The sequence below is a fragment of the Callionymus lyra genome, chromosome 16, assembly GCF_982586985.1.
Source record: "Callionymus lyra chromosome 16, fCalLyr1.hap1.1, whole genome shotgun sequence".
Lineage (NCBI taxonomy): Eukaryota > Metazoa > Chordata > Actinopteri > Syngnathiformes > Callionymidae > Callionymus > Callionymus lyra.
The window spans coordinates 11,405,895-11,430,754 of record NC_141833.1 but is presented as its reverse complement, the minus strand read 5'-3'; the positions used below and the strand labels follow the sequence as shown (position 1 = coordinate 11,430,754).

Here is a 24,860-nt window from a genome sequence, read left to right as displayed (position 1 = left end):
AGTGTCTCTCGATTGATTCTCATCATTAAAAAACAATTTATCAACAACACTACCTGTGATTATGGCTCAATTTTCCAATTTATCTTTCTATCTATCATCTCAGTAATCGGATCTGGTGCTTCCAAGGTTTCTGTCACAAAGAGGCTGCTTTGGTATTTACATGTTATCACTGTGATAATGATTTTAAGAGACAATACTTTAGTGTATTTATGAAGACAAGACTGCTGACCAATAGATCAAACATGTGGTCCCAAAGCCAAGTAGTAACACGTTTATAAAAGCTTTTCCTTCTGACAAGTTACTCAGTTTGTTTTATAATATCTAATGCTAATATTTCTTTTCTCATTTGATATATATATATATATATATATATATATAAACAACTTGATTAATAAAAAAGGCATAGCTTAATCATTTGAAAAGGTGAAGCTTTATTGATTCCCTGATCAAATCAATTATTAGAAAATGTTGAATAATATACCTTTATACCTTGCATACCTTGGCTCCCATAACGGTTTTATCTGCCGTTCCTAATGTCTCTTATAGAAACAGATTCTTTTCACGTGGGATCATTTTTTTTGGACATGGTAAAAATGGCTAAAACGTGTAGAAATATATCATCCGACAGATTTACAATTTGCAAAAAAGAAACGTATACTGCATTGGCCCCTTTGGAGTATTTCGTTATTATACTCTTATAAACGTGTGGAACAGAGAGACAACCCTCCCCCAATGTGTAACACTCAACTCTCATTGGGCGCTGCATCTGTCAATCACGCTGGCCTAATTTGATTGGCTCGAGCCGATATTATCTTCCACTGGTTTAGTTCGTTCCCTTCCTCCTAGTTCGTCTTCCGCCACCCGACGTAGATCCTGGTGATTTTGCGATCTGGCTCGCCATTTCGCCTTTGTAAGACCAATTTGGTTGAACGTATATATACGTTGGTGTGTTGTTGAAATTATCGAAACGTCGCAGACGGTAAATTCGTCGGGTCTCTTTGATTTGGTTGAAATTGGACACCGCTGTTCCTGCGTCCTCCCGTGGGCTCTACCGCGGAGGGATACACCACACAGGATTCTACAATGTGGAGGCTGTTAAAATGTCTACTTGGATACTGAAGCGATTACTAATGCAACGTTAACGAAACGGAGTATTTACCGCGTGTTTTTATGTGAAAGGAAATGTTCTCTGTATCGTGACGAAGGCAACGCGGCTGTTTATCTGCGGGGTGTTTGAACGTAGTCATTCCTCATCTTCATCAGTCCGGACCACGGGGGAAGGATCCGATCCCCAACTTTGTTTTTCTCGCCACTCCGAACGACTGCTTCTCACTTTGATGCCCCACGACTGAATCGAGGTAAATATACGATCGCGAATAGCCGAGTTCGCCGACGACATGTGTTTGCGTGAAAACAAGCTGTCGTGTGGCGGGATTGGAAGCGCAAGTGTTAAGCGTCTTTTTGTTACAAGTTGAGTGTCAGCGCCGGGAAAAGCGGGGTCCTGGATGTTGGTTTCTCCGGCCTAAAGAGAGGCTTTATGTGCGGCTATTATTTAGCCCTGCGAGCTAACGGCCAGCGTTTTCCAAAGAGGTTTGATCCTCGACGATGACACCGATGATTTAACGAAGATTACATTTTGTTTTTGAAAAAAAAAAAAATAACAGTCGATTAATATGCAGTTAAAATGTATATTTTAACCCAAAGACGATACATTTTTTTTCTTTCTTTATCTTGTATTGTTAACTGTGTGACTAAACGGATCACACTTTATATTCAACAAATTGCCTTTTTTTTTCTCCTTCGAATCCAACCAAGTATTTATCACCTTTAGCATCGTAAATGCTTTGGGGGGTTATTGTTGCACCCACGTCTAAATCCCCTAAATTTAATTCAACCTAAACAAGTCTATGATTTTTGTTTAGAAACAGTATTTCAATGACGATATAGGTCGAGGCTTCATCCCCCAGATCGCTTTATTCACAATGCTAAAACTTAGCCAGCCAAGTCTTTGTGTTCATCTTCGACTCGACATGACTCCGGGCAACAGGTTTTTTTTAAACGTCTAGCAGGATTTTAGGCTGTAAAAAATCCCCATAAACACAGCGTTGATGGAGAACTGGCCCTTGGTTGAGTTTATCTACGATCTGGTGTTGTTATTCCTTCCTTTAAACTTTTCTCCATATGTGCAGACTTGGTGTGGGGGTGCACAAGAACAGCAACTTCCATTTGTTAGGAGGGGCTAAAGGCGTAATCCCCCATTTTGACCTCAGACCATTGAGACGATATAGTCCAAATATTTTGACTTATACAAGTGTGATAGAGCGCTTTTGCGAGATGGGATTCAAATTTAAACTTATTCTTAGGTTTTCTACAGTTATAAGTCATGTTCACAAATACTATTTAGGTTAAGAACTATGTGTTTTACTTTGAAAGTATGCAGAATGTTTAACTATGATGCTTGTTCGATTATCCGATTGGCCTTTTGTGGTTAAAAGATATGTGTTAAATTAGTAAAATAGTATTTTCTTTAACACTTTTGCTGTAATAAATAATATTATGTATCTCATATTTAATTGAATGGGAATCCACTGTTAGGAACGTATCGTATGATGGAATTTCTTTCAAACTCGTCAGGGATATGAAACAATTTGAGCATGCATATTTAGTTACGAGCACACTATTTTCGTTGTGTTATTACCCATAATGATATGATTATTAGCGACTTGGAAAAACCATTTAACATAAAGTTTTGTTGTATTAAATTGTATTATTCTAAGGTCATGTGCATTGACTGGTCATGCAGGGTCCTCTACAAAAGGCCACACTCATAAAATAATTAATGTAAAGCAAATGTGGTTAAGACAAGACAAATGGATTGGTAAAGCAACACTGTTATACAAGGGGAATTTCAGCGGATCTGTCCTATTTCTCCGATGTCCATAGACTTTAAAATAAGAAACCAAGTGTATTACACTTACTCTGAGTTGATACAATTGAGCAACGTATTTTCCTTTGTTAATTCTTTGCTTCTCCATTAGAGAGAGCTCCAATTACCAGCTGAATCTATTATGTTTACCGAGATAGGATGAAAGACTTCTTCATAACTTTGTGTAGTGGATCGAGTGTCTTGCGAAAGGGAAGTTGTGATGCTTTCACTATCCTGGCAGTCATTCCCTTTTTTCCTAGCTTACATTTATCACTTGTTCAGAATCAATCATTTAGATTATTGGGACACATTGTTGTTTTAACAATATATATTTTTTTATTATTGTAGTGCTCCTGCATTGTAGCTCATGTTACATGAGTTTTAAATGTTAAAGGAAAACCTTAGGGAAGTGAGATGTACGGTTGTCTTGACAAGTATTTAGGGGAAAAAAAGTTAATTACAATGTATTGGTTTTTGTATTACTTGCTAAGAAATGCAATAACATATTAAGTCAAAGTAATTCTTGTCTTAAAAAAGGCCAGACGGCCTCATATTGAATGGATTTCTAACACGCAACCTTTCAAAGAAATGCTTAAACCTGCAGACACCCTTCGTTTTTTAGAAATGTTTGCCAGATATTTAAGACAATTAAAGATGCTCTTTTGTGCTTGCACATGCACACAAAAAGCCATTATTGATTACAGATATCTAAGAGAAATGCTGTTTCTTGTGATGAAGGCGGGAACTCTGGTAGTATAAAAAGACAGCCCACATGACGACACAGCGCAGGAGAGTTGGTGGAACTATGGTTTAATGGTGAGGGGAGCTGTCTGTCTGGTTTTTGATTTGCTAGTTTTGCTTATAGCCCACCCAGGGTGCATGCACACACACAAACATGCACTGTGATGTGGACGTGTCCGTGGACATCTGTGGATGCCATCATGCAGCCACTCTGTTTACAAGACAAAATGCAGTCTTCTTAAGGACCAACTTCACACATGTGCAAGTGATTGGACGCTTACAAGAATGTAGCTTGCAGCACCCAGTCTCACTGCGTCACAACAAATTGTTGACGTTCAGACATCGCAAACAACCAGATGCCAGGCTGTCCACTGTCCTAGTATTTGAGGTTTTGGAAAATTACCTGGACCTAAGGTAGGACCTGTGTGCGCTTTATCCTTGAAACTGTAAAATGCCTAGTTTCCATTTTTGTTTCATCCTTCTTCATCAGTGCAGCATGATGTATAGCAACTCCCTTGAGTTTCCCTCACACATGACATTATTAATATATATTTTTTCTGATGTTATCTAATTCACACAAACATGTATATCAGCTCTAACATGCACATTAGAGACCTCTCTCCTGATGACACAGAAATGATGATTTTCTGTTAAGATTTTTTTCTCTCTCTTTTTGTGACATCGTGGTCAGACATGACCACAATTGATAATTTTCCTGTATTTTGTTCTCCACGTTAGCCCTTAAACATTAGACATTTATTCTGCCAAGTTAAACTTGGTCTGGAAATCTGACATCAAGTGTGTGTTCATGTGAGGTCTAGAACAAGAAAGACCAGAGAGAGAGGTTCACATGTTTAAATGAACAGAGATGACGGAGATGTTGTCATAGTTTAGAATTCATGTCATTAGAAATCATGTGGCATTTAATTTATATATAAAAAAAAAAGTACTAGGATGTTTTGCTTGATTATGGTCTCACTATAAAGCTTCTTTTTTTTATCACAGATCTGATCAAAATTAGACAATGAACAGATGTATAGTGCAGTGAGTGTCTCAGTAAGTATTTGTTATATTTTATGAGCAAGTAATATGTAAAACCAACATTTATTGGAAGTTAGCAGACACTTTAGAATGACTTCACACCTTTGACGCATCCCATGTGTTTTTATTTGAGATCGGATTTTAAAATATGTTGGAAATATAACCTTTTAATAATGGTTAAATAATGCCATTAAGACAACATCAGAGACACCAGAAACATTATCAATTTTATATAACTCCAGCTCAAGTATAGGGACTGCTATGTGTGACACTTTAAATTATATCTCTGGAACTCTTCATCAAATGTAATCCCCAATCAATTGTGTAACATAATGCAGAGATTGTTTGAGAGGCCATGCAAGTAGCATGAATTGTTGTGCAATTTCATGGCAGCTGGACCGTAGAAATCATTGGTCTGGATTCTGTAAACCTTGCAGAAAGGCTGGGATGAGGCTGCACTTATTTTCTTGTTCTCTACAATATTTTTATTAATACAATTTCTCCTTGGTTAATAAAAACACAAAGCCAAAGTATATTGTCTTTTTAAAATGGCAGCAGCCAAACATGGTAATGGCTACACTTTTAAAAATGAATAGTTATTTGTATATGACTAATCATTAGAATAGTTAAACCAATTAAAAAATGCATGCCGCAAAGTATTTTTAAAAAGACTTGTGGGTTAAAAGGAACAACGTATAATCGAGTAAAGAAATGGTAATTACATTATTTGTTGTCCATGTGTAAATTGTGAAATACAAGTAGTTTCTTTAGGTATAAGAAGCATCTCTGACTTAACCCTTTTATATAAGCATTAGCTGGCTAACCTTCTGTTGCCAACGATATTCTGTCTTGTGGCTTGTAATAAAGTGTCTGGTTGAGTTGTATCATGCTTGAGCGTGTTGTGTGCATCTATGCTGCAGTATTTAACAGAGAAGCAATTACTCAGGGTTGACTGATGGTTTGGTTGCAGATGGTAGGGAGCGGGTTGGATCTGTTTTGTTTATTCTTGATTATAATGTATGATGTATGAGAATGCGTGTTGGAATTTCTTTTTTTTTTTTTAAGTCAGCTAGTTTCATCCTTTTGATCAGTTAATCACAATGATGTCATAATGCTCCCAATGGCACAACATTTCTACCTCTTTATTGTTGCTCTTCAGTTTTGAACGCTCAGTAGTAGAAGAGAGAATATTTGATGTATAGTTGGATTTATTATACAATGTAATTGGAACGGTTACACCTCCAACTCATTAAGATGCCATTTCTCTTAGTACTTTGCCACAAATGAAATTCAAAGTAAAGCAAATGAATGCTCAGGAAAACTTCAATTTGTCACAATTACATCTCACGTGTTAATATGGAATTCTCTGAGCAATATGTTTATTTGAGACAACATATAAATTATGAACAATAGTCTCGAATCCAGGAAGAGCCGTCTTTGAAATGCAAATCTTGAAAAGTGAACAGGCTGCGATAAAACGAGATGGATCTAAATCAACACAACATTTTGAAGCATTTGTAAAGAGCTACTTATTCTCCAAGGCACGTAAAAGTAATAAAACACCGGACCTATTGAATTCTAAAGTACATAAGGGAGGGAAAGGGATATTTTATGACCACATATGTGGCATCCTCTTAATTTTATATTTTTAATACATTTTTAAACCTATACATTTTTATGTTGTTTAAAAAAAAATCTCCATTTTCTACATTGAGGTCATACTGATCATACAGTATCCCAAATACCTCTGCGAGAGTAGTGACGCACCAAATCATGTACCAGTAGCAATTTTCGGACATATGATATCCTTCCTTTTTATAGACTCGGATGAATCTAAAAGCGGGTAATCATGTATTAGCACCAATAATGACATGACACCATCTCAAATATATGTTTAACAGATTTGTGTGGTGAAAATCTTGAATCAACATTTGCTTTGTTTTACATATGTTTTGTTGTCTTGTTGGACCTAGTATTGATCAAGTGCATTGATACTTGATATGTGGAAAACAGGGATGCCTTTTTGGCAATTGGTTTTAGGACTCCTCATATCTAGGCCAAGCCTGCATGCTTTTGCTAGCGCAAATGGAATTCTGAGAAATGGGTAACTTACACTAAACGTTCCCTACTTCTGCCTTTAGTGGGGTGCGGAGACTGAAAGGGCCAAGTGAGCAGCAGAGAATGGCTGCAGTGGGACAAGACAAGGAGCTCAGCGACTTGCTGGATTTTACCGCGGTAAGACAACTTTGCAGCTTGTTTGTGTTCATTGACTGACCAGAATATTGTTGGAATTAAATAGTACCTCATTTTAAGGTAGATGCATACATAATATTGTCAGTGGTTGTTTGGCATACTTGATATATTGGGCCGATAACACAGATATTCATGTTATATTCAGATTGCCAGTATTAGTATTAGTAGTAGCTTAATAATCTCATATTTTATTGGTGGAATAGAATTTGCTATCATTATTAATTTTTTTTTTAGTTTATTCTGCACAGGAAACATGTTTAATGTTTATTTTTCTTTTCATTTCAGATGTTTGAACTACCAGTGGCAAATGGAAAGAACGGGCCAACAACTCTTGCCAGCAGCCAGTTTGGAGGTTCTGGTAAGAAAAACAATCTTGTTTTCAATGCTTTGACTAGTTAATTTCATCCTTTTCCTTTGGAGAAAACTGTATTTTGTAATAAGTACACCTTTATTCTATCTATCAACAGCAATTTAACAATAACTAATTGTATTTGATTAAAAAATATCAGAATACTGCATTTAAAAATGCATTTATTACCTAATTGCTTGAACCTCATAGTTAAACTCTCATTGACTCTTCATGCCATCACTCCCATGTAAAAAAAAAAAAGAATTTAGTACTATTTGATGCAGTTGTACCTGAATAATAATGTATGAATTCAGGAAACCTTCTGATATGGTAACAAAACCTGTAGTCGTTTCGTAATGTAGACCACTGCATTTTTCATTGCAGTGCTTTTTTAGAACCCGCAAGTTTCTTGCACCAAAATTTCAAGTTCTTTAAATAAGATCAGCTGTTTTGATGGAGTAAAAGTTAATTATTTCTGGTGTTAAAATTCAATTAGCTAAATAATGTAATTAAACAGAGGGTAGATATCTACAACACAGACTTTTCTTTTTCGTTTGAAGTGAACCAGCATTCTAAACAGAACGCAGGCATCAGGAAACCCCAGCAGATGTTGGAATGTTTGTCTGGTATTGATATGTATATACATCTCTGTGATGATATGTTCTTATTTAAATATAAAACATTTAACACTTTAAAATCACATTTTATGGTTATGTGCAGTGTGTTCAAACGCTCTTATCGAAAAAAAAACAACCCTCAAAGCTTTTTGGACTGAGCGCTGTAAATTAATTTATACTATTTTTTTTTTTAGCTTTATAGTGCCATGCTTTGATTACATTATAACAACATCTACACATATTTCTCCTGAAGGGTTTTGGTTATTGGAAAGCATAGGCTTGTGGGATGGGGGTGGAGGGGGGCATTTTGAAGGACCCTTATATGATATAATGTTATACACCGGTATTGTATAACATATATTGCATATGTAACCACATGCAACAAGCGCCATATTTAGCTCTGGCTAACATGAGACTGATTTGTTTTTGAGGGATTTCATCGCTGGGTCCTTCTTGCATGTCTGTGAGTCATAGAGCAATATTAATAGACTCTTCAACTAGATTGTTACTTTGTGGTTTAGATAATCCAAACATTTGAATCATAGTTTTTCCTTTGTCCAATCTCTTTCAATTATTTATTTAAACGTTTGTCTGTTTCTGTATCATCAAGCCTTAGATTCATGACCTATGCAGTTGTTACACATGGGTTTGTCACCGTCAAGGTGTTTGCCTTCACCTTCTCAAAGTGCAGTGCGTCGTAAAGACGGTGTTAAAATTGAAACAGGATATTGAAGTGAAGATGAAAGGGTATAGAGGGAGGAGCAGGGTGCTTTCTTTTGATTCTTTTATCTATGGGATCCTTTTCTCTTAAAAAGTGAGGCGCACACTTACAAAAGAATGGCATAGATGTCAACTGTTGTCTGTTTGGTGACCTTATGACTTGTGAGTTTACGCTCAGGCACAATTTCAGGATGATGGTATCGTCATGTAATGCTTAACACAAACGTTTTGTACGCTCCTATCCATACTATGTTCTTAACTTCAGCTTGACAAATTCTACATTTTAATATTTATTTGATTTAAACAACGTTAAAGTTAATAGTTAAATTAATTTAAGAAAGTGTGAAAAAATGTAACTGGTTTGAAGTATTCTGCTAGTCGGTGCTCAAGTTTAAAGAACTTTGTGTCTAATTTGTCAAATGGTCGGTACAAGGACCAGCGAGTGTGAGCTGGGCAGGTTTACTGCCTCTGGGGAAAACAGCATTGTCTTTCAGAACTCTCCCGTGGGCCACAAGTTACAACGGCAGCGTCTCTGTTATTGTACATTGTTCCTGATTTCGTTTACAGCGTTCACTCTCATGGGAATTGATGTGACATCATGCTTTGTGCGTTTGTATGTGTGACTCACTTGACCCAGGGAAGGAAAAAGGTGTGCGTTGAGCGACGGACTGACTTGGACGGGGCTGGGGGCAATATTCCTGTTACCACGATGACACGTCTGCAAGTTTAGTCAGCCCTGTTGCAGGGTTCCAGCCGTCAAGCCAATGACTCAAATTGTCTGACTGTTTTCAGTATCTCTTCCTCTGTAATTATAGACTTAGTATGTTTTAAACGGCATGCAGGAAGGAGAGGAGCTTGGGGGGGGGGCAGGATTTCTGTGATGTTACTCACCTGCTTCTCTTTGTCGCTGTCTGAGTATTATACTGCTCATTTTTATTTTATGCTACGCTTTCCATAACATTTGCTCTCAGCCGGAAAGTCATAAATCTTTAACGTGGTAAAACATGTAGTAGAATAAATACATGCAAAAAGTTACAGCATGATTAGGGAAGGAACGTTAACTACTTGGGGGCCCACCGCCTCTCGTGGTCTGTTCTAAAAATGTCACAAAAAACGTTTTGTGGAACATTAGATGCTGTTCATGTTTCAAATATTTTTTCTTTTTTAAATATATGGTATAATTTTCTAAAAAGTTTACTTTATTAATAAACATTTACTCTGATAATGTCGTTAAAATACCCATTTACATCTTGACTAAAAGTTTAGATGATATCTAATCCGTTGCTGCTGTGTTCAGGAAAATAAAAAAGGTTGTGTGAGGAGCACAATGCAGAATATTAATGTAACTCTAAACAATATTCTGTTGATGATTTTGACCCTTTTTAGCAGCTAATGAGCAGCTGTGGTTTCGTGGAGTTGAGCCGAGATCGTCATCCATTAATTTCGGCTGTGTGTTGCATAACTGCAGCTATGTTTTAATATAATGATCTATAAAAATCGCCAGTGGTATTTTTTACAAAATGTAGGTAAAGGCTGGAAATTAAATGATTTTAGGGGCAATGAGTCGTGTTTGAAACTAAAAAAAAACCCTGATGCTATCGACATTTTGTTTGATTTTTTTAGATGCTTATGCTTAACAATGCTTTCATATCCAACTTATTGTCAATACTATTAAACTTTTAATGTATATTCTTCAACCGCATCCATTGAACAATCAAATGATTATTTACATTTTAAACAATGCTTATCGATGATTCACTTGAATCCAAAGTTTGTAATATCTATTTACAATTACATATTTTCCTAAAGAGAATATTTTTTTTACCAACTACTGGTTTGAAAAGTATCTTAACTTGAGGAGAAATTAATGATATTTGATTACCTGATACAATGATACAAACAAAAGTTTTTTCTTTCAATTGATTCACTGATCCTCAGACTAAAGAAAAGAATGTCACGTGATTCTTATTCAGCTTAGGGGGAAATGGGGCAGGGACAGGTTGTTGGGACATTTTCTATCTGCACTCTTGATTGGTAAGATCAACTTATCCCAGGCTGAGCTGTCCATATTAAACCTATTACAGACAGACAAGCAGCTGAAAAGCATTAAAAAGGCTTTATTCTGCTCTGCTTGTGTTACCCCGTCTCCTTAAGTGTGTTTCAAGATTTAGGATTTATTTCATTGAAATTATATTTCTTTTTAACTGATGTTGTGATGCACACTGTGGTACGATACTTTAAATAAATCCACGGATAAATGTGTTTACATGTCACAACGAACATGTGTTCTTAGCATTACATGCTCATTTTACTTTCATCCAACCACACAAGATTGAATTTATTGACACAACATTGAAGGTTTGCCTGTCCGTTTCTTAAAAAATAACAATTACAAATGTTGTTTTTCCACTAGAAAAACCTGACTCTTTAGTAAATTGATTGACGTATAAAGTGACGATCCGCCATGGAGGAGAGGAGAAGCCATTGTCTCCTTCATCTCTTATTCTGCTTGTGTCAAACGTATAGATCACACTTGTCACGGCAATCTAGCAGCTCTCGGCGCTGTGGACCCATCATTCTGTTCTACTGCTGATCTTGTCATCATTCCTGCGTTACCCACCGCCCCCACCTTCTCCCCGCTCTGCTTTTTAATTAGACAACAAAACAAAAATATGAATATTCATAGGCCTCGGCTTCATTAATATGCACAATTATGCAAATTGGCACACAATTAAGCTTCAGCTTCCCCCTAAGGATTCTGATCGGCGGTTCCAGAGGAGATTAAGAGATGGGGGGTGATGGACAGACATTATATTTTAATCAATTAAATATATCCAAAACAAAAAAAGATGAGACGTGAGCGACGCACCATCCGTGCGAGTTGGATATCGTGTCCGCATTATGGCGAAGTCGTGCCGAATGTGAGAACTTGGAAGAGCGATTGAATGACTGTTGCCATGGAAAATGTACAGGAGTGGAGTGGGGGCATGAAGAATGTTGAGAATGAATCTGTGAGTCTCATACTGAGTGTTAATTATTCAAACTTGCTCAGGCTCATATCCATGATGTGTGACAGCACTGTCACTATGCTGTTTCTCTGTCAGCTGTGAGTCGGAGCTTGCTATAAAGGTTTGTCTAAGAAGCCTAAATAAGTTAAAAAGCTGCTCGCAGAAAAGAATGTAACCTCATGTTTAAATAGTTTAAAAAAGCTAAACTATTCCTTGTTTTGTTTTTTTACCAGGCATAAACGATGAAAGGAGTGGGCCCGGTCCCTGGGGGCAAGGTGAACAGAACCCTCCATCATTCGGCCAGGGACGGGTACGGCTACCATCAATTACTATGATTATTATTTTACAATGTGCTTGTTTTAGTTAATGTACAACATTCATATTAACACCAACAAACAATTTCTGTAAAGCAAATGTGTTCATATATTTAATTGCAATTTATATAATGGCTTTTTTAAAAAGAATGCACTTTCTATTGTATTATATACGTTCGGCTATTAACCAAAATAAAGGACAATTACGCTACCATAATGATGTTTTTCATCCACTTTTTCACCCCTCCAGGGATATGGGGAAGAAGGAATTTACAATGAGCAAGGGGGCGTCGCCTCCACTCCCATGTTTGGATCAGGAATTGTCGGTAAGTAGATTTAAATTTGGCTTATCTGTTCAAACCTAAATCCAACTGTCGGGACTTCGGGGAAACATGTTGGTCCCTATTAGATTGTACTAATCGTGGAGACTGAAAGGTGAACGTCAAGAATGTGCAGTTTGGGCAGGAGTTTGTCGCAGGTTAGACACCGACGCTCCTAAGTGTGAAGCCTATTCAGGCTGAGGTGGCGATGGGTGATCAGTGAGGGATGAGCAGGAGGGGTTTGTTTATGTGCCGTGGACTCGTGTGTGAAGTTGGGGGTGGGGGGCTGTAAAGGGCACCCATGCACGAACACGGTCCTTCCCCTGGGATTACACTGGCCCATAGTCATTCTCTGTTAAACTGCCATTGGTGGAGGAGAGGAAGGGCACAATCGCTCCTCAACCATCTATAAAGGGGCCAATTTGTTGTTGTTTGCCTGTCCTGAACAATAAACACTAAACTTCATATATACCCAGGCGGCAGATGGGCCAGTGTGGGCCGGCCAGATTGGGATTTAATATTGACATAAATGCCCAATTTTCATAATCATGTCCTCATTTTCTTGATCTACAGGGAAGGCAGAGCGGGGGCCTTATTTCGCAAATCAGGTAATTAAGTAAAAAAAAAAAAAAAAAAGGTTTTGCTCTTTTGGTGATTCTTCACCGTCGGCTTACTAAGGTCTATATTGTCTTTTCACCATGTCCTGCAGCCGGGCTTCATGCCCAATGAGATGCCAATGCCCAGTCCTGATGCCCTTTCCCCATCTGGCCTGAAGCCCAATTCCCAGTTTTATCCCTCCTACGAGGGGAACGTCGCTCGCAGGAGGCCCTCACAAGACCCAGTTGGTGAGACGGTCGTTTTAATTGGGCTGTTAATTATATGACTCTGAGGTTTTCTTGTTTATTTCCGTCACTAACTCAATGATTATAAAACAAGAAGAGTTTTCACTGACGTTTATTTCTATTAATGTCCGTCACAACATGTCTCCGCCAAACCTTTTTGGTCAATAAATGAAACCTTAGAGGAATCCATCTAAGAAAGTAAAGACATTTGGGGAACCACAGTAAGACTCAGCTAATAGAAACAATTTTATTTTATTAATCAAACGTTAATTTCCTTTCTTAAAAATATTATTGCCTTAGTGCCTTCTGGATTAGAGCGAGCGAGGGAGAGATTTGGGTAATTGGTTAAGCATTCTGAACTAATCGGGGCTAAGCTACTTCTTGATGTACAGCCACTTTGCTCAGTTTGAAAGGTAGGCCAGTTCGTTTAGACTATAGGTTATTGCTATTATAATAATTACTATTGTTAAATTATTGTGTGAACTCTTTAGCTGTGCATCTAAAAACATGCAGCATTTAAAGACTCTTATGTATCATTAACAGGGCGTCATGCGGGACATTTTATTTTCTATGGTTTAAGGTATTACTTGTGAAACACATGCAGTAAAGGCACTCATTTCGGTCGCTCCTATTAGTTTCTGCTGGCTGGACAGAAATATTGAAATGTAGTCAATAATGTTCAGTGTACACATGTGTGTGAATTAATTCTGAATTAATTTCATATCTCTGATTACTTTTGTTAACCTCAGTCATGAACAAACGACATCTTTTCTCTCTTAAGGTTAATTTTCTAAACAGAGAAAATTAAAAATTAAAGCAGATTCTGCTCATTTAAACCACGTAAATCAAGTAAAGGGAACATCCTATTTATTTTGCGATAGCCCTGCAGAATGTTGTTGTATTTGGAACAACTGATTAAATGTTTTCTTTGACTTGTTTTAAATCTGTGAGCTCAAGGCCTCTTTCTCCCTCTGTTAGATGCGCATCCTAAAAAGATCCGGAAGGTTCCCCCAGGTCTGCCCTCCTCGGTGAGTGTCCACAAATGTTAGCGCCTTCAACATGTCCGTCAAGCCAATTTCCGCGTTTCAGCGTCTGTGGTCGCCTCCACGGCTGCATTCGCGACAGCTGTGTGTTTAACCCGCTAATATGAAATAGTACGAGCGACGTGAAGCCTCTGGTTTGTGCACTCACTCATTTGCAGCATGTATTTATAGGCTTGTTTGTGCAGGCCCTTTACATTGTGGCCACATTTCTTCCCCACTGCCAAGTGCACTCCTCAGATCACTGGAGGGATTCATATTGGGCTTTGATGGTTGTGACTCCACCTCGTTTTTCCCTCCAAGTCTCACTCTCCGAGCACCCTATTTCCTCCTCTTTACTATTTCTTCCTCTCCCCTCCCTCTTTCCTAACCCCTCAACCCCTCCCGCTCTCCACCATCACGAACAACAGCCCTTCCCTTTCTCTCTCCCTCCCCCATCCCTCTCTCCCAGCTGCCAGTAGAGTTGGCCGCCGTCCAGGATTCGGCAGATGGTTCAGTAATTAGGAGTGCATCACTCCGTTCCCTCTTCTCTCCTCTCTATTTCCCTATTTTTTCCTTTCTGTTTAATGAAATTACGGAGGAAAACTTAGCGGCTATTTAAATTGAGCTTTTCCGACAATTTAATCGCTGATTTTGTCCAACAGTGTTGATTAAGATGGATGTTGTGGCTTACAACGTTGCCTTTTTTTTTAACGCCCTTCTACATATAAACGGATCCTCACTTCAGTGACCGTTTACTCTGCACGGTGAAACTATTTTTATTTTGCTTCAGTGACCATTAGCACTCGTAAATGGTGCCGGATAATCCAAAGGGGAATAAAGCTGTGATAATGCAAATTCTGAAAAAAGGTTGTATTTGTTGTCTTTACGTAGAATTCAGTAGCAGAGGGAAATTCTCCGGACATCCTGTACCTTTAACTTGAGATAAATAGGTTTAAATCAGCTCCAGACACAGACGTGTATATATATATATGAATCTGCACCATATAGGATGGTCCATTTTTTTCTCTCGAGTGCAAGATGTTCCTGCGCTGCGTGGGAGGATCTCAACACCGATCGATGAAGACTCCACATCATGCTTTGCTATCTATTTGGCGCGACGACTTGGATCACACCAGTCTGTTCACCAGTTCAGGGTAGAACATTTCCAAGGCTTCTTGCCAAGGTCGCCGCTTCGTCAACAGTTATTGCAATTCTCAAGACGATTTATTGTCTACCTTAGGATACGTTTGTACTTCAGCGGGTTTTGGAAGACGTCAAGCGTGTTGTTGTCCTCGGAGAACAGAACATATTTAATAGAGATATTTAATGACAGTTTATTTTCATTGCAAGGCCATTTTTTTCTCCTTTTCAATCCCAACGTGGTTTCTGCTGTTGATTTTTACTCATTTGATAGCACAAGTAGTGATAGTATTGTTATACTATGTTATGTTAGGTGGTTGAAGGGATAAAGACTCTTTATCTCTCTTTATATTTATCACTAACACGGCGTCATGTGGGACATTTTATTTTCTTATTAAGTTATTAGTGATGAAATGCGTTGTAGTGAAAACAACCTAATTTAGTTAAAGCAGTTATTATATCTGACTCACTGTCAATATATTTATATAGTACCTGTCTGTGTATAATGTCACAATTCAGCTAGTACCTGGAGTTTATATAATACATTTTATGATGCACCTGGTTAGAATTGATCAGCTGCAGACCTTTTCATCGTTTTATGGTGATTTTTTTTATTTCAGTCTTAAAATAAAGAAATAAAGAAGGCCATTATTTTATCACCCACAATTCAGCCCATAAATCTGGTGGAGTGTTCCTGGTTGCTATGCTTTCCTGACTGGGTTTTCTTTATTAGTTTATCACAGCGTCACTCCGGTTTCACTCCTAAGTCATTTAAGTGTGAACGCTAAGTCACTGCTTTTAGTAATCTTGCAAAATGCCTACAGGTTTATGCACCAGCCTCCGGAGAAGAGTTCAACAGGGACAATGCTGGCTATCCGCCTTCCAAAGCAGGAAACATCTACCCACCACCGTTCTACGTGCAAGGTCGGTTAGAAACCGCTCATTGTGTAGTTTTGCATGCATCCAAACATCTCTCCTGCTTCAGTAGTAAGCTCTTCCTGACTATTAGCACCAAAGGAACGGTCATCAAACACGCTGTGGCTTCCTTGACGGATACAGTGTTTAGATGTGGCGTCTTGTGCACAACCTCATGCTTGAATGAAGTCGTCACAGTAATATGACGTGTCTCATATGTGCTTTTCATTGTCTTTCTTGTCTCCTGTGGCTGGTTGTCCCTGACTGTTCGTGCTCCCCCTTCTCCTTCGCTGACAGAAGGCCTCCACCCACCCCCAGACTCGTGGGGCTCTGCTGGGTCAATGGTCCAGCCTGGTTACCCTGCTATGCTGGGAAACCATTTAAATCAACATGGGCCTTTTACCGCCATCAACCCCCAAGACCGACTGGTGAGCTGAGATTTGGACTTTTCATCAACGCGATGTCTAATGACAGACACTGACTTTATTTTTCCTTTTCACTTTAAAGAAAAGGCAGCCATTACCCCTCTCTCCCCAAAACTACCCCCTGCATGGCAGCGAGGTCAATGGCTTCCATTCAGGCTCCGGCAGCTTTGGCGTGTCCAGCCACACCCCTCCTATTGCTGCCAGTGACACCATTATGGGTAGCCACTCTTTTCTTTATCATTTTTGCACGCCACCACATGAAGTTCGTCCAACAACTCTTCTTTTCACTCTCTCCTGAAGGTAATCGGGCCGTCGTACCTGGAAGTTCAGGTGACGAGATTGGAAAAGCGCTGGCGTCTGTGAGTCTCTTTTAATTCAGAGCCGTTATTTTTTAATGTCACGACATGTAATAAACTTTTTATGTTATCAATTTTTTTTTTAAAGGATGTGAAAGTATAAATAAACATCATCATATGTTATTTTATAATTTTTTTCCCATAAGAGGTTTGACAAATAACGACTTGATGAAGCTTAAAGTAATAAAGGGTAACATATGATTCGCCAACAGTGAAATATATGATTAAATGTAACCAGTTAATATATTTTTGTATATTTAAAGATTTTAAAACTTTAACACCTAATTGAAATGTCAGATTTTTTTTTTTTTTTTAAAAGGAAAGAAAATGGTTCATTTTCCCCTTCACTTAAACATCATACAATGTAGTAGAGGTGATATTAAGACTTAAGAAAGACATCTTTTTAAAAACATTACATTGTGATTGCTTTTTAATAATCATCTTGTTATGAAGTTGACAACTGGGTTATTCTATAAACATTAACAGTTTCAGTAAAATAGGTCAACCTTCTAATGTACTATTTGGCAACTATCGGAGAGTTGGATTTCATATCAGAACATTGTTTACTTTATAACGGATCAACACTGCTGAACAAGGATTTTTTTTTTTTTCAGATTTATCCCTCAGACCCAAACAGTAATGGCTACTCCCCGTCTCCGTCTACTCCTTCTGGATCTCCGCAAGCTGTGTCAGGTCTGTGAATTTTTTTTTTGTAAACAATAGAAAACACACTGATTAAATAAGTAACAAAGACAAATATTTTCTGTAACCAGTCAACTGGAATATAAAGACTCCAGCATTATAATCTCTTGTCCTTCAAAACAAGGGATGTAACATTCACAGCTTCACCTTGCAGAGAGTCAACACCTGATATAACTCACTAGAGAGGAAGGGGGAATATGTTATAAATACAAAGAGACCTGGATCACTTCCCTTTTCACTTCAATCAATCGGGGATCTAAAACACATCACAGAATTCTGAAAATCTTATACATCCAAATCCCCCAGTATTTTTTGATTTATTTTTGATTTAGTTTTTCTCATTGAGTTTCCAATTTATTGCTTGTTTACAATAAACCTGCAGTAATTGCCATAGTAAAATTAAGGACAAATCAATACATTTGAGCAAACACCTACTTTCTACCTCTTTAAAGTATCTGTGCCTAATGCAATCTAAGTATGTAAGTCAGTAGGTAAAAAAACAACCATGTGATTTCAGGCTCTGCATCCCAGTGGACTCGCTCCTCTGGTCAGGCCACACCGTCACCCAACTATCAGACAATGGTGAGGAAAACATCCCGAGCTTAAATTCAAACTTTTAATTATATTACTGTAAATGAACCAAGAGCGCCTGCATTTTTTTTGTTCCGTAGGCTAATAAACTGGAGGACCGTCTGGATGAAGCCATCAATGTTCTTCAGCGTCATGCCAGCGGGCAGGGAGCACCAGGAATGGAGGAGATGCACAGTCTGCTCTCATCTGGCCTGGGTTTGCCTCCAGGTTTTGCCAGTACGGCAATTGGATTGGCGAATCGCCTGCCTGGACTTGTGGGTTTCTTAAATAAATAAAAAAGACATTTTCTTTGATACTCTCTGAGGAAAATACTTTCTGCCTGCACCACAATGCGTGAATTAAACTCAAATTCCTCTCTAGGTCGCCAGTCTCCATGAAGATTCTGCCGGTCTGCCCTCTAGTGGAGGACACGGGCACGGTCACCATAACTCAGCCTCTCAGGCTGAAGTTTTCACAAGTACGAATTCCTTTATACTATTGATTAAAAAATCATATTTATTTTATTTTTGCTGATGGCTCTGCATTCTGCCCTCCCTCTTCAGGCCTGGCCAGCAGCTTGGCTCGTGCCACTGGTGCTGATATCAAACGAGAGGACAAGGATGACGATGACAACTGCTCAGTGACGGACAAGTCTGAGGACGAGAACAAGGACATGAAGGGCTCCCATCTATCAAGGTGTTTGGATTGTCCTTCATCTCAGTTTATTCTCTTTCTAAGTGACTAGCTTTTTGATCCCTCTACAATATTCTCGAATATATTTGCCCTGTCGCTGCTAATTTTATGAATATCTTAACATCATTTTGGTCTTGATGGCCAAATTGGGAAACGTCTAATAACTACAACTATCATCATATGAGCCTTTTCACCAACAATCTAATATTTTATCCTCATTTAGTGGGCAATACTTATGTTTTATAACAAGATCATTTCATGTAAAAGGATATATTTAAAAGTACCACAGATTACACTTACGTTTATTTGATTAATATAATAATGATAATACAAGGCTCAGTAATTGATAATGACATTAACACATCTAATTGGCTGTGGAGATTTAACTGTTCTATAATTGGGTCAAATATCCGTGTGTTTTTTTTTTTTCCCCCTTTCCCCCTCCTCATCCACCATGGGCTGTCTGGCAGCCTGAATGATGATGATGAGGATGACGAAGATCTTCCAGTGGAGGTTAAGGCTGGGCGGGAGAAAGTGCGGAGGATGGCAAACAACGCTCGCGAGCGACTTCGCGTGCGGGACATCAACGAGGCTTTTAAGGAGCTGGGCCGCATGTGTCAGCTCCATCTGAGCTATGAGAAACCGCAGACCAAATTGGGCGTTCTGCAACAGGCCGTTAATGTTATTCTCAACCTGGAGCAGCAAGTTCGAGGTCAGTGGGTGTCCAGGGAGGAAGGCATAGGACGCGAATATAGTGTGGACGAACTAACACTTCTACACGGCTACATCACCGTTAATCTCATTCGACTGTAAATTAAGATTATAAAATGAAACCAAACCTGTCTCAGGTGAGCAGCAGAAGAGTTGATGAAGCTGTGTGGCAGTTTTAGGGCGTCCTCTGTCTCTGTTTTAGCTCCTCTGCTAACAAACACTGGGCATCTGTTGTATTTTTTTTCTGTTGTCTCTTGTCATTCGACTCCCAATATTAACGTTATGCATCTCATATGTCTCTTTATCATCCACTAACTCTTGTACTGTTGCACATCGTCCTGTCAAATGATTTCACCTCTACATTCTCCCAGACCCATCGTCACTTTATCACATTCTCACCTCCAATAATGCAGAAACGAGAAGAAATTATTTATCGTGTTGCTAATCAGATAGTTTGGATTCAGAAATCTCAGGTAGATTGAAGTGAAGTAAAACCAGTCAACAAAATTGCTGAAATCTTTTAAAACAATTGTTAGTAAGTAAACAAGTAGTAACTGACACAAGAATTATTTTAGTTACTTTACATTTTCATTATCATGACATGGTCTCACATCTCTTACTTGTGGTTTTGAAAGAAGTAGATGTGTCTGTCTTTGCACAGGTGCACTGCCACTTGTTCTTTCATGTGGTCACCAGTGATGCGTTTGTTCTCGGATCACGAAACATCTGGTCTAGCAGTGTAAAGAGTACTTCTGCCCCATTGCGTAACACCTTAACCCATCTCCGTACATGCATCTCAACCTCATTTCACATAAGGTCACAGGTGTCAAACTCAAGGCCCGGTCAAGTCATTTTTCTGTTTGGCTCGAATCAAAGTAGATCAATGAAGTGACCTATAAAGATGCCAGTGTTTAAGACAAGATAAAATAATGATTCCAATCCAAGGAAAACCTATGTTGAAGTCAAGGACTTGTGTTTGCTGAAGGAAGCACACACGGATACATATTTAAAATGTATTGAGCCTCCAAAAAAATATTGTTTTGTAAATTTACATTTTGTTCAGCCCACAACCTTGACTGGCTAATGATTGTGTGATTGAGTTTGACACCCCTTCTCTACAGTAGGTCATTTTTTTTTTGCCCGTTGTTTCCATTTAATTCCTCCTCATCATTTATTTTTGAACAGATGCCTACATGCTAATAAATACATCTGCAGCGGATGTATTTATCAAGATGCCCACCGTCTCTTCTCCTGTCTATTCACCTCAAGCTCTTTCTACGTGTACTTGGCACAGGGCTCTGCTTCCTCTCTTTCTCTCCCTTTCTCTCGTCTCAATCTATCACTCGACCACAGTCCCGTTGTTGGAAACTTCCATCCTGGACCTCAGCGACCACAAAAATACCCCACTTTGATTGAAGTTAGGAGAGCCTGAGACTAGAGCCGCACCTCCACTCGCTCCATCCCAAATCAGCCGAAACCCACTGAAACGATTCTTCAGCAATTCCACCGATCTTGCTGATGACGAGCTTGAATGTCCTTCTGATTGTTGAGCTACTGGGAAGTGAGAGAGTTGCAAAATTGAATGACTTTCAAACGGTCCAATTGATCAATCCGAGTGAGAGGGAAGTAGATGGTGGTTCTAGTGTTGAAGACAGTTGGTCTCAAACTTTCCCAATTCCCAGGAGCCAAAAGATCTGATTTAAAAACGCCACATCTCCGCGACGCTGCGGGTGACAGTGACTAGGTGTGTTAACCAGCCCCTCCGACCTTCCTCTCCTAGCTGCGGCGTTGTCACCGTGACCGATGAGAACCTCACTGTCGAGGAGAAGGAGCAGAGGGAGCGTGAGCGCCGCCTAGCTAACAACGCAAGGGAAAGGGTGCGAGTGCGCGACATTAATGAAGCCTTCAGAGAGCTGGGCAAGATGTGTCAGCTGCATCTGCAGAGCGACAAGGCCCAGACCAAGCTGGTCATCCTGCAGCAGGCCGTCCAGGTCATACTGGGCCTGGAGAATCAGGTGCGAGGTAGGTCAGCCAGTAGAGCTCTGACTTCCTGACAGCCGAACATCTTTTGGAGCGGAGCTTTAGGGCCACTTCCACCTTGAGTTTGTGCATCATTCGCTCTGCCTGCTCTCTGCTGCTTGCTTAAAATAACTAAAGAGGGGAAAGAAAATTAGATCATCCGAGGAAGCATCTCTGCTTTTCTGCCAATGCACTTCTCTCTTTCCCTTTTAACCCTTTCATTCATATTTACTTTATATATTACAACTTGCTTTGCGTTTTGTTTTTTGTTTCTGGACTGAAAACATGGTTTCCGATCACATTTTTGTCTTTTTAAAGAACGTAACTTGAACCCAAAGTCCGCTTGTCTCAAGAGAAGAGAGGAGGAGAAGGTGTCGGGTGTGGACCCCCAGATGCAACTCAGCGGGGGCCACGGGGGCCTCGGAGGCGGCGGACACAACCCCGGCAGCCACATGTAATTCTCAGGTCAGTCTGCAGCACAGTCCAGTTCTGACCTTTTTAAATTCACAAAGTCGTAATACTACCATTAGTTGTAAATAGAAATGTCTTCGCTGTTTCCTTCAAATATATAAAATAGTTTCTTTATGTGATTTAGAATTTAGTTAAATTTTTTAAGAAGTCAGCAAACTAATGCTGGATATTCTCCTTCTTTTCTTCCAGACCCTGTTGATTGTACAGCCCTCCGAACACGTGGCCTTTGCTATCTTTGTCAATCATCTCAGTGTGTATGAGTCGACTTTGGGAAAACACTCATCATATATGACAAAGAATGCGGACACATTCCTGATGACGATAAAAAAGTAAAAAGCACAGCATGTTCGAAAAGAAAAAAAGGTTTAATCTTGATAACGGCCACGTTTTGGACAAAAAGTGAGGACGACTCGAGGACTCAGATATTGTAATGTTGTATTTTAAGACATTCTTTTATACATGTTGGGAGATTAACATGTTTGGATCAAATAATCTTTTGGATCAGTTGCTCGTCTGAGTAATGTAAGGATTTTACTATTGGTGGATTATTTGGCATTCCCCTTTAAAACTGAGGTCTTAGCTCCTTTGTAATTGAGACGGGGAACTGGTGTTTACATGTGGATGTGCCTGAAGTGTTCGGTTTTATTTTTATTTTTTCAAAAGCAGCCATCCCAGCTATTGTCTTGTGAGATGACTGAAGGACCTCCAGCCATGTCGGCAGTGTTGACGTGGCTCCGCAGCGACCACAGACTTTTCTCGGTGGTTTTCTAATCCTCGACTGAAACGCTACAGTGACTCATCAGCTGTATTTCCCTGAGTCGTGTCAATTCACAAAATCTCGTCACTGCCATGCAAGTGGAGTCGAAAGCCGCCGCCAAAAAGACGCAGGACTGCTTCCTGAGTTTGATTGACAGGAGCATCTGGAAGTCTGTGAAGGTTGGTTGATCTCAGACGGACATCCAACCCAGAGTCATCCATCCTTGTTTGAGGTGGTACAAAAAAAAAAACTTAACCAAGACAGAAATGGGTAATGAAAGGGATCATGTGTGTTAGTTATACTTTTGGAAAGCCGCTATTGGCTGACTTGTTTTGGTTGCTTTTTGTTAAATGTTTCTTCTTTTTCTTCATTTTGAACAATTGCAAAGCCCCTTGTGAGGATCTTCCTTTTCTAAGTTTTAGTTACCAATATTTTTTATTTTCATTTTTTGTAAAATAGTGGTAAACCTAGCCTTTTTCTGTTTTTAAATCCCCCTCCCCCTTGTTAAATGTAAAATGAAAGTTTGAGTCCCACTTTAGATCCCAGGAACAAAGTGAGTTGTTTTCTTCTGCCAGGTTCTGGTACAGTATGTTATCAATGACATGTCGATCTGGCTTTACCACCACATGTTGTGGTGTCTCATGTTTTTATTAACAGAATATCTGTTTTTAGTATAAACCTGTGATGAGATGTGTTATCACGCTGGTGTTATTAAATCAATTGTCCTGCCCCCCTCCCCCCCTCCCCCCCTCACACCAGGCTGTGTGATGAATCATGTTGTGCTGAGTGCCCGTACTCCCATTCTCCATCATAACTGGCTGTTCCATCATATCAATCAGACGACAAATGAAAAGGGCGGCCTTTTTATATCATTCTTCCTCACCAGTGCCTGAATGCATCTCTGATTTTGCATTTTAGGAATTCTACTTTGTAATTAAAGAAACAGATGCTATATCATTACGTAAAGAAACATCCATAGTAAATGAAATATAATTGCGACTGCTTCGGTGTGTGTGCCAGTAGCTCGGGTGGGGGTGACTCCTCGGCCTACAGCAGAAACATTGAAACTAAACTTTAAATATCATGTATTCACTGGTCTTTTTTTATATATATTTTTGTCCTTGACTGCCGTGTACGTTATATGTATGTACAACTAACTGTATGATATGCCTCATCATTGTCAGCGGATTCTTGTTTGGTCACAGTTGTTCAACCGAATCCCCCGGTCATCGCTTTCTTTTCCTTTCCAGAGATAAAGTTTTTGTTTTGATAAAGAAATCCACTACTTTACTTTCGGTAGATGATGTCGCCACAGTATCCCATACACCATCTTTGTTGGCAGATGTTTCTTTGTTTTCTACCTTAAATGACCTGCTACAGATCTGTCTTCATCTATGCTTGAGGACGATATCTTTGTAGGTGATGTCCTCAAAGTGCCTCCAGTTTCCTATTTTTATATACAAAGTAGATATCCAGAACTGTTGTGTATATAACAGTATTGTAGCAATAAATGTGCCATTTTTATTAACAACACGTCACTTTGTATGATTTATTTTTCACACTTGTTTTGCTCTCATCACTGCAGCTGCCAATGAAAATTCAAATGGGTAAGTTGCTGGAAAGTTGACCCTTGACCGTTTTTTTTGTTGTTTCAGTTACAGGGTTGTGTTGTTTTTAGGGTTATTCAAGACAATATATCCATCTAGACGGACATCTGATACCACACACAGCTGCCCTGGTCTGGGTGTCCTTTTCAAGCTCAAGGCACAATACATAAGAATAAATGTTTAATACGAGTTAATAAAAAGTAATCCAGGATTACCTTCTGATATCGGTACAAGAAGGAATAACAAACTTTATATTATTTCAAAAGCATGATTGTCAAACAACCAACAAAATATAAACGAGCGCAACCCAACGATCCAGATCACTTTTATAATAAACTCGT

The 24,860-nt window shown here is 39.0% G+C and overlaps 1 protein-coding gene across 2 annotated transcripts; it reads left to right on the top strand.

The window, feature by feature from the left end:
- The first annotated feature begins 921 nt into the window (after window positions 1–921).
- Window positions 922–24,445, top strand: tcf3a (transcription factor 3a). Of its 2 annotated transcripts, none has more exons than XM_087810351.1 (20): window positions 922–1,358; window positions 6,850–6,943; window positions 7,247–7,319; window positions 11,889–11,965; window positions 12,220–12,295; window positions 12,863–12,897; window positions 12,999–13,134; window positions 14,110–14,159; window positions 16,118–16,217; window positions 16,506–16,636; window positions 16,716–16,851; window positions 16,934–16,992; window positions 17,604–17,682; window positions 18,209–18,273; window positions 18,363–18,536; window positions 18,643–18,739; window positions 18,825–18,957; window positions 21,446–21,687; window positions 22,003–22,149; window positions 22,345–24,445. In XM_087810351.1, exons 2-19 carry the CDS (start codon window positions 6,890–6,892, stop codon window positions 22,140–22,142), a joined length of 1,857 nt encoding a protein of 618 aa, XP_087666477.1. In that variant the 5' UTR covers window positions 922–1,358; window positions 6,850–6,889; the 3' UTR covers window positions 22,143–22,149; window positions 22,345–24,445. The 2 variants fall into 2 exon arrangements, with proteins under 2 accessions (XP_087666477.1, XP_087666476.1); XM_087810350.1 differs by lacking the exon at window positions 21,446–21,687 and adding an exon at window positions 19,425–19,666 and having other exon boundaries at window positions 940–1,358.
- The last annotated feature ends 415 nt before the right edge of the window (window positions 24,446–24,860 follow it).